This window comes from Pyrgilauda ruficollis, unplaced genomic scaffold (assembly GCF_017590135.1).
Source record: "Pyrgilauda ruficollis isolate IOZ18807 unplaced genomic scaffold, ASM1759013v1 scaffold145, whole genome shotgun sequence".
Taxonomy (NCBI): Eukaryota; Metazoa; Chordata; class Aves; order Passeriformes; family Passeridae; genus Pyrgilauda; species Pyrgilauda ruficollis.
This window is the reverse complement of record NW_024513099.1, coordinates 1,010,518-1,023,327: the sequence shown is the minus strand read 5'-3', so window position 1 is coordinate 1,023,327 and position 12,810 is coordinate 1,010,518. Positions and strand designations below refer to the sequence as shown.

Below are 12,810 nucleotides of genomic sequence, written 5' to 3'. Positions count from 1 at the left end.
GAAATGTGTTCTGCTTGAACTAAAGGATGCTAATATAATTTAGAATGAAACCTGTCATCTTTGCAAGTAAAATTCATTTTTGCTGAGGAGGTGGGTTATATAATATCACCTAACAAAGCACAAGAAATTGTACTACAAAGAATAAGCTCCTATTAGGGTGTAATCCTGCAAGCTGTTAATGCTCTGGCATTCAAGCAAATCACTTCAACATGTAATGAACTTTAACAATAAGCAGTCCCTGTTAAACACAGGCTTTCACCTTGCTCCCAGCTACAATGCTCAGTGCTGAACAAAAGTGAGCGAGCTCTGGAGATGAGGTGTAAAAAGACAATTTAGGTTTTGAGACTCAATAGCTGATTTTAGGCATCTGGTTACTAGAGTAGAATTTATTGTCCTGGACCAAAAAGAGTGACTTAAAAATGTGAAGGCTCCCATTGCTAGCATTGAGTGGGGACTGGCCAAAAAAATGCAGGTAGAGGGTCATCTTCAGCATACAGCAGCTGAAAATAACTGAATTATGTCAGAGAAAGGCTAAAAGGCTGGATGGGAAGTCCTCCTCCAAAGTTAGGCTGCAACTCTACCCTCTAGCACCTGGGATATTTAACTGTGAATTATCATTTTCCCCTTCAATAAACACAAGCAGATGCACAACACACACATACTCGAAACTCACAAAAATACCAAACACCCCCAACACACACAACCACACCCCCAAAACCAAACCTAAAAAACATAAACAACCTAGAAAACCCTAGGAATAAGCTGGGAGAAATATGTTTAATTCTAAAACATATCTAAGGGGATGAGATTATGCATTTGGTGTTAAGTAGTGATGTTCCAAGCTCAGCTTTCTCTCGGCTCTGAGCTGATGGTGATTTGGGACTATAAGAATGAAAGCTCATCTCTACAAATCCTAGGTAAAAACTAATGTTTAAAGCAACTACTACATCTACCTGTGCCTGTGGAAAAATTCTGAGTACGTATAATTGTATATCTTTGATGGATAAATTTTGTTTGCGGGTCATTAAGTATAGCTAAGTATAAGAAAGCTGGAGATAAAACCACGATGATATTGATGTGGTTCAATAATGAAAGTGCTTCCTAAAAAAACTCCACGACAAATAAGAAAAAAAAAAAATAACAGGCTATATACAACTGCTGCTACATTAGAAAAATACTTACAGCTCAATTTCTTTATAAATATGTGGAGGCAGTGTACAGTGCATGAGGTTTTGCCACTCTTCTGCTGTACAAACACTGTGGTAGGATAGCTTCTCCATCGTCACACGGTAAATACACTCTGAATGACGAATTCTGTGGTACATCTGAACAAGTAAAGTCATGCATGAATGTGGAATTTAATAAAGAAAAAAAAATTACTTCCTGTATTGAAGCAGTGATTATTACAATACACATCTGCAGAAATGATAGTGCTTTTGGCTGCACAACTTCACACATTAGAAAAGCAACAGATTACACTGAATTCCGTTCTTCTGGCAAACCTCTTCATGTACTCACTTGGGTAAACATCTAAGGCTTAGCTGACTTTTAATTGCATGTGAGCCCTCCCAAGAAAAACAATCCAAGTTCTGGAGTCAAAAACAAAGCTAAGTCCCTTGCAAAATTTTGTCAGAAAACCTACAACAGGACACAATTCATATCTTCTGCCACTGTATGAATTCTATTAATTGGCACAAATTACTGCTATCTATGCGCAGTTTATCATAACTACATTATTATTCAGTATGAAAAATAAGTACATAATAATAACTGAGAGGCTCAGGCACGGCATGGTTTGCAAACAAGTGAGGACATAACTATCTACTAGCTAAAAACATCCTCTGGAGCACTATGCCTTGAATGGCAACATTCACCATGCAAAAGTAGTGAACTCACACACAAATGAGTGCATAGTCCCAAGTGTCATTTATATACTGGCCATTCTACCTGCCTTGATCCAAGTTAAACAACTTGAGGCACCTGGTAATAAATTTTGCTGCCCCAGTGTACCACTGGGATGATATTGGTAAAATTAATGTAAATCACCAGGCTTAACAGCCATTGCATTTTATCTTACCTCCCATGAATATAACTCCGTTCTTCTGCATTGCATTTTTACTGAATTTTTATACTTATATAGCAGTGATCATTATATTGCTTATGTTTCCTACAGGCATAGTAAATTTTGAGATGACAAAGGGTTTGAGGACAAAAATAGCTACTCACTCTTATCTAGAAGCATGGATAATTATAAGCATATACCACAGCATATATGTGTAAAATTTGATCTTTGAGTATTAAGAATATGGAATTGAGAGAATATATAGCATATTTCCATTCCCCAGTTAAATTTATAAAATGTAATCTGAATTTATGTAAGTAAATAATAATAATATTTTTTAGTGGAAAAGAGAAGACAGATATCAGAGCTTGCTCTCTCATTTTAGTTACACAAAACTGATATATCCAGACTATGGTTGTTTCAAAGGAAATCCCTATCATCCTCTTAAAATAGAATTATTCACCAAGGAATACAGTGTTAATTCAATGAAATAGACTTACAAATCATTTTACTAAGGTGTAACATCAAAATACTTAAGTATTCTCATCATAACTTACAAAACTGTAAATAAAACTTACATTAGCACAGTGTAAGGCTAAAGCACAAAAGACTGCAAACATTTTAAAGTTGTTCTCATCAGTTTTAGAGAAGGCACTTCCACTTATTTTGTTCACCATCTGCACAACACCTATTACACTTCCTCGGCTCACAATAGGCATGCACAGGATATTTCTGGTTGTGTAGCCTGTGTAGAGGTCTACTTCTCTGAAGAGCCATAAAAGAGAAAGAAAAGAGAGAAAAGAGTTAATATCAATGGGTATCTATTCCTTGAGTCTCAGAAATGTTGATGTAAAATATACTTAATCATTTAAAGTAGATCTAATTAGTACCTGCAAGAATTTCACCCTCAAAACCCTCAAATATTTTTATCTACTGTGTCATACTTAGAAAGAATTTTTTAATCCTTTAATCCTAGACATATAATTAATAGTGCCTCAAACACAGAGTTAGAAGAACATTCGGGTACTCTTAGGCATGCTATTTGTTAGTGAACTGTTTTTCTCTCATGAAACTAATGAGATTGCAGGGAGACTGATAATGAAACTTGGCAACAATCTAACTAAATTTTTCTCCATTATATCACCATTTAAAAAAAAATACTTTTATTTGTATCTTAAAAATATCTCTGACGGCTCAAGCATTTAATAAACATCTATAATTACCTCCTCGTCAGAGGACTACAGCTCCATGAATGAATCTCAATATGAAATTTAAGTAGTAATTTTATGTAAAAGGTTTGATGAACTATCTTCCCCTCCAATGAAGAGCATTGTACCTGTTAAAGCGTGGGTCTGCATAGGCATCAGGAATGTTAAGGACTTCTCCTGTTCTTGCCACTTGACCAGCTATTCCTTTTTCTATAGAAAATCTGGAGAAAATAAAAATGTATATTAGCCAAAATATGGAAAACACATTTTTCTAGTGGAGTCTGTGTTGGGCACAGTAATGGGTGTCCCCAGCCAGCGCCATTTTCTTGCTTTGAGGAGAAAAATCTTAAAACAACTAATAGCACATAATAAAACAAAAAGTACATCCTAGCAGATACTTTCTGGAAATGTTTTATAGAGCTATATAGTTTAATACAAAACACAACATTACAATTTTAGTGACAAAAATTCAAAATCTTAAATAACCCAGGGGGTTATCCCTAACAAACATAACATTTGTACAGAACGCAGAGTTGTGTTTACATTTAAAAGGTATTGATTTTATTATGACTTCCATATATTCATTGCTTCTTTAGACACAACAAAGACAACACGGAACTTGTTTCCTTGGGTGGCATATATGTGTGGATTTGGTAACAAAATTTTGGAAAAAGATTAGTGGAAATTTCATAGCTGAACATTATATGGATTTTCCATGTAGACTTGGGAATAACTAGTCTGTTTCATGACAATCAAACAATGCCATGGTACTAAGTCCCATAATCACCACAAGGAAGTTAAACACAACAAATATATTCCTAAGTTATATCAGAAAAATCTGTACGTCTGTCTTGTGAGTAAGTACTTTTCAATATTTCAACATTAAGCAGTTATGACATAAAATCAAAAGATAATTTATGAAGAAAAATGCATAAAAAGAATCATACGTGGAACACTTTGAAGTCTAAATGTACCCTGATACTGCCCTGGTGCCTGGTATTGAAGTTAGTGATAAAGCTGTCAAGATTTCACCCTGCACACCTGACTTTAAGTTATTTTTCTGTTGCTTCTTATGACAGGTACATCACACCAACTTAAGACTCCTTCCTGATGACTCACTCAGTGTCACTTTCTTACAGATAAATTTAAGTTGCACTTCACTTTCAGTATACAGTACCTGTGAAACGGCTCACACCCTTGCACTTAGAATCAACATTTCAATAACATACAGAAAAGACAGAAAGATATAGGCAAGAACAACAATTATCACGAAGGAGTACACTTCTTAAAGTGCATGTTAAAGCAGGCCATCTTCTTTAATTTACACCACCTCCTTGCTTGTCAGTACGCAAATTGCACCAATTTTTATTCCTTCCATTCTCACTCACACAATGGCAAGTGGGAGTAGGTTTGTCTAAAGGAGTCTTAGTGAAGACACGAAGCACATCTCATATTGGCTCAGAACTTTAAAAGTGTAAGAAGGAAATGAAAATAGTTCTGATAAAAATCAACGCTGAATATTTTAGGAACATTTTAGTACAGGATACTTTACTTTTAAGAAGATAAAAATCTGAAACCTGTATGCCTTTGAAAATCTTAGTCTGGTTCTATTAGGGAGTCATAATTTTTAAAAAGTGAAAAACACTATATTTACTTTGTTGTTAAGCCTCTTTCATTAAAAAAAGTGCGTAAGTGTAAAAATTAGGTACCTGTGATATGAAGCACATAACTTTTAGTCAGAGAATCCTTTCTGGTGATTACCAGACAATATACATTTTCAAATTCACCATTTCAAGCATTGTTCAGTATCACAATTAATTGTAAGTGTGAAAATCTAAATTCACATGAGAAAAATAAAATTAAATTACTGAGCTTGAAATCTTCAAAGTGAATGACCAATCCATACTCAATTCTACATTTGACTAATCCATCCATAAGAAGTACAAATTGTAATTTCCTTGCTTTGGATGTGCTGGAATCACACAAATTTTACTTCCTCTTGGGAACCCTCTTGGGAAAAAAAGTCCCTAGCTGGCAGACTATGGATTAGGTGCACTATTACCTGCACCTTTACCTACCTCAGAACACCTCTGTTTTTTTCCCAACATGATTTCCAAAAGGACCGCCTCCGGAAGACGGCATTTCCAGGAGTGACGTTATAGCTTCAGAGACGCTGTTTCGATGGCACTGCAATGTCATTCCCAGAAGTACTACCTTCTGGAGGCGGGTCCTGGTGGGAATGATATCACAGTATGACAAGTATTGTCAGGGTACCTGCAGATAGGCACAGAAACTGGGTAATAAAATGCCTGCACATCCATAGTTATAATGAAACTGTACTCTTCTGCTAGCTGTTCTTACCTTATTTCTTTGGTCTTCTTGAAGACAGGTTTTCCATCATTTTCTTCTCCAATATCAAAAAGGTCTGAATACAGCTCCTTATTTTTGTGGTCAACCTGGAAGAGTGCACACCTATCTGCATTCACCAGGTTTTTTGCATATATCTACAGACAAAAAACAAAACTAGAGTTAACGGTCATGAGTTGTATTATCTCCAATCATTTACCTGATAAAAATATACATTCCTGCATGATAAAAGTTTTGAGAAGCTATCCAGTATGGAAATCTGTTTGAAGGAGCAATCTTTTAGAATACAATTCAGAAGCAAAATCTTGAATTCAATATTTTCTCTGTAAATTTGCGTGTTCTCTTCAAGAAATGCAGGAATATTTCAGAGACTAGAATGTTTCCCCCCAAAAAATAGGCTTTCCTGTTTAATTGTTTTTCAAGGCCTTCCAAAACAGTACCTTTCTTCCCTCTAAGTTCAGATAATATTCACCTTAATCTGATTTTAAATAGATAAGTTAGAGCAAGACCTAAGAACGATTCTGGCTTTTGCCTTCATTGTCAATGCAAATATATTGGTATTTAATAATCCAGCAAAGACAGACATAATAGAAAGTGTAGTGTTTTCTTCTAAAAAAGCTAAGTGTGCCTGTAAAAAACAATAACCAAATGAGCCTTGTGGGTCCCTTCTAAGTCAGAAATATTTTGTGACACTCTTGATTCTGTCATTAGAGGTATCATTATGGATTGCCCTATGCAGAGGGATAGGAAATGGCTGTACCCGCCTGATGTTAGGGACAGTATTTGCACAAGGGCTGAGACTTAGAAATTGTGCATGAACTAACCAAAGCCCAAAGGCACCAGCCACAGCCAAGGAAGTACCACAGTACAGCAATAGACTTGCACAGTCTCTCTTCGAACCAACTAGTTTTATCTCAGCAAAAATAACACCCAGAAGCACTGACTGTCAGAATAGAATTTTGTCTTGGCAACACAGCAGCTCTTCACTGAAGTATTTCTCAGACATACAATAGTCTTTCTGAGAAAAAGAGGGAAAAGTGAGACAAAAATCAAACAAGGATCACTGTGTTAAGATACCAATATACAGGCACAAGAACCTTCTCTATCCAATTCAGATAGGTCTCATGTGTTTCTTATTTGCTCAGAAAGTACAGTAACTGCATGGTAGAGTAGGATCTGAAGTGGATCTCTCCACTTTTTATATAATACCTACCTAGTCATTCAGCTACAGAAAGAGGCTAACAAAACCTTGGTGTGCAATGCATGCAGTTGGTATATTTTAAGGATTCATAAGACTTCCATATGAATGATCTTCCCCACCCCTTCTCTCTCATCTTCCAAAAATAGAAACAAAACAATGAAGTATTTCATTTCACACTAATGCAGATGGACAAATATTCAGCAGAAAAAAACCCCATATGAGATGAAAAATCATTAGCTGAGAGACTCTAGTTCTATGCCATATGAGGGGAACTGCACAGATACCATCTAGAGCAAGTCCAGAACTTTGAGGGTCCTCCCATACAGACTGAATATGTGTTCAGGAAGATTCTGTTGTCTTCTACTCCATTTACTCCATCAGAACAGAAAAGTCAGGGAGGCTGCTAAGAGGTAAGATTTGTGCAATTTTTCCCCTTTAGAGCATCAAGAAATTTAAACACCTTAACCACGTGGATTGCTTATTGTTTTGCTCAAAAGAGAGTGAACAGAAACTGCCAAAAGGACAAGGGGTCCAGTAAATGCTTCTATTCAGATACTGTATCAGATTTCTTTGTAAAGTCTACAGCACAATGTTGATTTTATACAATTAATCTTTTGTCGTTTAATGCATATGACTCAAGAACTTACCTTGCTCATGACTCATGCTTTAAATGATTACTTAATCAGTATTAATTGAGAAACAGTTAATCGGATGAGAGAGTTTTACTTCTATAAATCCCTTGCTCAAATCCTGACTAGTGGTTGAAAAAGAGTATCAGTACAAAAAGTATGTTTTGCACTGTCAGTAGGGAAGCCAGGGACCACCTTTCGCATAAGCTGCTTGTAACTACTCAAGCATAAGGGAAAGAAAATTTGTAAGGCAACTTGAACTTTTACTTCCCTTCCTTGCACTTACATTCAAAACCACCCTTATATCACTAGCTTTGCTAAAAGATTTTGATGGAAATAAAAATGAAAAGAATGAAAAGAAACACACATATTTTTTCTTCAGTATTGCAGGAACAAATCAAACCATAAGTGCAACCACCAAAGGGTGAAGTAGTGAAAAAAAGTTTCTCAGTTTCTCAGAAGAAACTGACTTCTGGTCTTTTCTCACAGTCTTTTCTCACATCATGATAAAATCACACACCCATGAAAGGGCAATAAATGTACAAACTCATAATTCAGATGACTGGCTCAAGAAAGAGACAACAGCTACAGCTTTAAAGGATGCTGAGTATGAAACATCACACAGGTTAAAATACAGAATCATGATGCAGCCAAGTGTTGGAAAAGATGATGAAAGAGTAAGCATATTTTACTGCCAATTGTGTTTTCCACCAGATCTCTATTCACAGGGAAGAACAGTGAAGAATATCAATATTTGTTCTCAATGCCATATGTTATGTTGTACCAGTTCTTTCAAATGCTAAGCTATTTTTAAGAGGTTCATTTAAATTGGAAAAGTCAATGTTCAGAAATGTGTCCTATCTGCAGAATTCTTGACAGTGTACTAACTAGAATAACACAAGCACTGCAGAATATTTTCCATTTCCATTTATTTAGAAACATTCATGTTTCTAAGTAAAACCACTTTGCGTTCTAACATCACTGTCTTTGAATAGTCTAGCTAAGAATATCACTTTGGAGACTGGGGCATGCATCTGAGCACTGTTGGAAAGTAATTTTTTGAATGTGCAAATTTTAAACAATGGTAATCGCAGACCTGATTCAGGTTTACATTTAGGAAAAAGAACTGCAGAATGGAATGAATGTGCATAAAACTAAAAAGCATAATTCACATACCAAACACTCAAAACATTATAAATAACCAGTTCACCCACATTGTTACCACTATTCAGGATATAATTATTAATTCAAAATTTATTTAGAAACTCATAAACTGCTTCTGAACAGTACTTTAAGTCATTAAATAAATATTTCAATGGGGAGAACTAACCACTTGGCTTTAGTGGATTCTATAAAATATTGACTGACTGTCACTCTCGTTATGGGTATAGTTTTCCAAGGTCTTACCAATCTCATTCAACAATTGGAGAAAATGCCCCAGGAGTAATTTTTAAACTCTATCCCTGCTACAGACAGTAACTTTTTCAGCAGTGATTTGTAGCATGTAGTGAATTGAATTTAGGAAGAAGGAATAAATATAATATGCTGAAATAAAAAGAAAACCATAAGACTTTCTGTTAAAATTTTCAAACTTTCTCAGAACACAATAGTAACTATTTAGTTCAGACACAGGCCTGTTTCAGTCCTTAGGAAAGCTGTGAACAGAAGTTGTTGCAAAAATGACAAATCAAGCCATCCTTTACCACCTTTTCTGTATAGACATGTTTATACTGTTTGTGTTACGTGTTCATTACAAACAGCTCATATATTTCAATGATATAATGTCTTCAAGGGAAAGAGAATGAAGGGCTTTAATACCTACAACTAATAAACTTAGAGGTGAAAAAGACAACTTACCATTATATGTTCAAGTAGAGAATCTATTGCAACTATATTATCAAAATATGTTCTGCAGAGAAAGAGAAGTCAGAAAACATTGGCATTTAGTCAAACACTTCTCAAATTAGCGTCAGGGGCTCTTGTTTCACTATGGCTTAACATGGAGCCAGAAAAGGCGAGGACAGACCTCAGCACCTTGAAAATCACTGACTGGCTTGCTACAGCACAAGGGAATTAAGAAATGGTCTTAGCTCTGTTCCCTTGAGCCATTATTCTACAGAACTGAGAATATTCTTTATTATACATAGAATTTTCTCTGTAGAAAAAGGAAAAGACTACCAAACATTGCCTGCCGTGAACTGAATAGGCTCCTGCTGAGCAATACCAAGAATGCATCAAAATGCTTTGGCACCTCTAACACACTGAAAATTTTAAAGAAATTGGAAGAAAAAAGGAAAAGAAAAGAAGTAGAAAACAACAACAACAACAACAAACTCTTTCAAAATATCAAAAAATAGCTAAACGGATGTTATATTATCTAATCCTTAACACTAGTTCAAAGGCAACTACTTAAGAAACTCTTAATGGGTTGTCTCTATCAAAACCTGTTGAAGTTGAAGAAAGGGAATGCCATCATAACTTAAAAAATAAAAAAGAATTTTAAAAAATCTCATTTTCACAGCAAAGTGGTAACTGTTCAAGGACAGTCAAGAACATTGAAAGATAAAGGTCAAACTAATTAGTAAAAGAAATCTAAATCTTCCACATGCTGAGTATCAATAATCCTCAGATTACAATGTTCCCAGCAGACAAAAGGCATTGTCTCGTGGCCTTGAATATATACACAGCTCAGTTCTGTGGAAAGGAGATACAAAATATACTGGTCAGATATAGGGCATGGAGAGGGTGGAGCACTGAATACTCTGCCCTTTCTAAAATGTTACAGAACATGTCCTGGTGACATTGCACACTAACAATTTCCTCATTGAAAAGAAATTCTCCTTCCATGTTAGAAAAGATACAGATCACTTCCAAGAGGAAACAAATTATTTTCTTGCTGATGCCTACATGAAGTTCATAATGATATTATTAAATAATATCCCAGTTTTGTGCCTCAAATATAGACTTTCTTCTTTCGTTGAAACTAAAAACTCTAGCAAATGATAATAATGATATGAGAATTATTTTCTTATAGAAAGGCATAATAAATATTTGCAGTACTTATTACTTTTTATCTTAAAAACTTAAAACAATTACAAAATTCTTTAAAACAATCTCAGTACTATGCCAGTCTAAGAAAAAATTACCAGTCCATAAATCTGGATAGATTAATATAGTAATACAGTTTTTTGGTAAACTAGTTCAGTATGGATTTTAGCAACATAAAAGCACTCTGGAAAAGAATATAATCATGCAAGACTTTGTAAGAGTGCCCTTTGGGAGACATGCTCTGAATTATGTTGAAATTTAAAAAAAGGTCATCCTGAGGAAAAAGTACGGGAAAACATCTGGCTACAACCAGTTTGTCCTCCTTGCAGAGGGGCAGAGTCCCTCCTGTAGTTTATTACTTTCCCCTCCAGCTGGGTCAGCTTGGCTGCCTACATTCCTAAGCAATGGCATAGGAATCTAGGACATCCTCTAATCTCATCAGCTTGAGAATTGTTCATCAAGACCCACAGAAGTGTTTGCAGCTAAAATACAAGACATTTCATTTTTCCACAGTATCATCACTGCTTTGTGATGTGCTTTGAAATTTTTCTACCAACTAGTTTCATAAAACACTGTTAAGGACTCCAGACTGATTTACCAGAAGTACAGCTCAGGTTTATCTTTTAATTTATGGGTTATCCTTGCTATTTAAAGATTCTCATAGCAGTGACAAACAAAAAGAGATGACGGAAGAGCAGATCACTTAAGACACTAAACTGATTTTGTCAGTGTAAGCTCAAGCTTTCACACTCTTTCTGTGCTTTCAAAATAATCTTGCGTTATAGTGACAAGAATTTAAAAGCAAACATATTACATGCAATAAAATTCTTTGAAAATTAAAACAGATCCTTCAGAAAATGTACAGGAAGAGGAACCATGTAGCAGACTTGATTCTTCAAGAATTTAACTCTGAAATCCATATATTTATGAATACATGCATTCATGTCCAAAAAATTGTTGGGAGAATATTGGAAGCTGAAGCACACAAAACAACTTTCTAAAGTCCTTTCAAGCCTTTTAAAATTGCTGTGAGACACCAAGGCTATTTTTCACTTCTAAAAAGGTGGTCACATTTAACTTTGACAGAAGAGATGGAAAAAAAGAGGAAAAAACTCCATGCAAAAGACCACAAGAATAAACAAATTCTGTAAGGTATAAATGAATGTCACATTTTCATCTGCACCACCACCACAAAAAAAAAGAATTATGAAGGTATACACCACTGCCACGCATACCACTTGTTCTTGTCCCTGTGCTGAAGTTTGCCCACCCTCTGAAGTGTGCCTTTGCACCTGCCTGTGAGCTATGGTAGCTTCCACTACTGCTACTGAGTGAACACAGGTAGATTGGAAGAGCCACGCTAGAAAAGCTCATCAAAAACTCATGAGATTATCTTGCAAATCACACTTACTTCGATACATCAAGCAAGAAGTCGTTCAGTTCAGTCTGCTTGGCAAGGCCCCGGCACACCTGGAAGCACAGATCATAGAACCATTTGCTCCAGAACACTGATGTCAGAGGGAAACTGAAGTCCTATCCCTTTAATTTGTATGAAAAACCCCACCAGTACTTGTGTGTATTTGTGTGTGTACATACATATATATACATATATATGTATATATGCATATATATATGTGTGTATATATATGTATACACACACACATATATATACACCTATCTGATACAGCACTGTATGAAATTAAAGCTGAATTTGTGTGCTGGGTTTCAATCTTAGCTATCTAGCTGCTGAGTAAAAACTGTGAAACACAAGTAAAATCCTTCCTAAGACTCACTTAAAGCTGTTGGTTTCTACACTTGTTCATGCTGTCTCAAAGGCTGTCACTGACTGTGATTATGGAATGAACGTTTCCTTATCCAGACCCTCAGATCTTCTGAGAATGTCAAATATTTTGTTTCTCCTTTCCCTTACCACATTTTTGCCACTTTTCTCCAAGCTGCAAAGTCGCATACAGACACAACTGTAGCCTGACATCAGTCAAGTTTAACTAAGCTAAGCAGCGGATGATATATGCTCAGCTTAGGGAGAAATCAGCAGGAATATTAATAAAGAAAATAGTATGCATACTTCTTTTTAGAAGCAAAATGTTAGATGAAGCAAAGCTTTCAACTGTATTTTACTTCATGTATACTTCATGTTTACTTCAGATACTCAGTATCTGAAGCACAACTGTACATTTGTATATTACTAGAGCAAGCACTGAGGCCAAAAGTAAAACAAACCTCTACTGCTTGAACATTCTACACTCACAAAAATACCACTTTGAACTAGTAATA

General features: G+C 35.5%; 1 protein-coding gene across 1 annotated transcript in view; it reads right to left on the bottom strand.

The window, feature by feature from the left end:
- Positions 1 to 12,810, bottom strand: part of PDE10A (phosphodiesterase 10A) — a 168,609-nt gene that overhangs the window by 18,315 nt on the left and 137,484 nt on the right. The window contains exons 9-14 of the mRNA XM_041460579.1: positions 11,927 to 11,985; positions 9,325 to 9,376; positions 5,632 to 5,774; positions 3,399 to 3,491; positions 2,641 to 2,827; positions 1,183 to 1,325 (exon numbers count right to left, since the gene is read on the bottom strand). Coding sequence (XP_041316513.1) covers positions 1,183 to 1,325; positions 2,641 to 2,827; positions 3,399 to 3,491; positions 5,632 to 5,774; positions 9,325 to 9,376; positions 11,927 to 11,985 — 677 coding nt within the window. The remainder of the gene's footprint in view (positions 1 to 1,182; positions 1,326 to 2,640; positions 2,828 to 3,398; positions 3,492 to 5,631; positions 5,775 to 9,324; positions 9,377 to 11,926; positions 11,986 to 12,810) is intronic.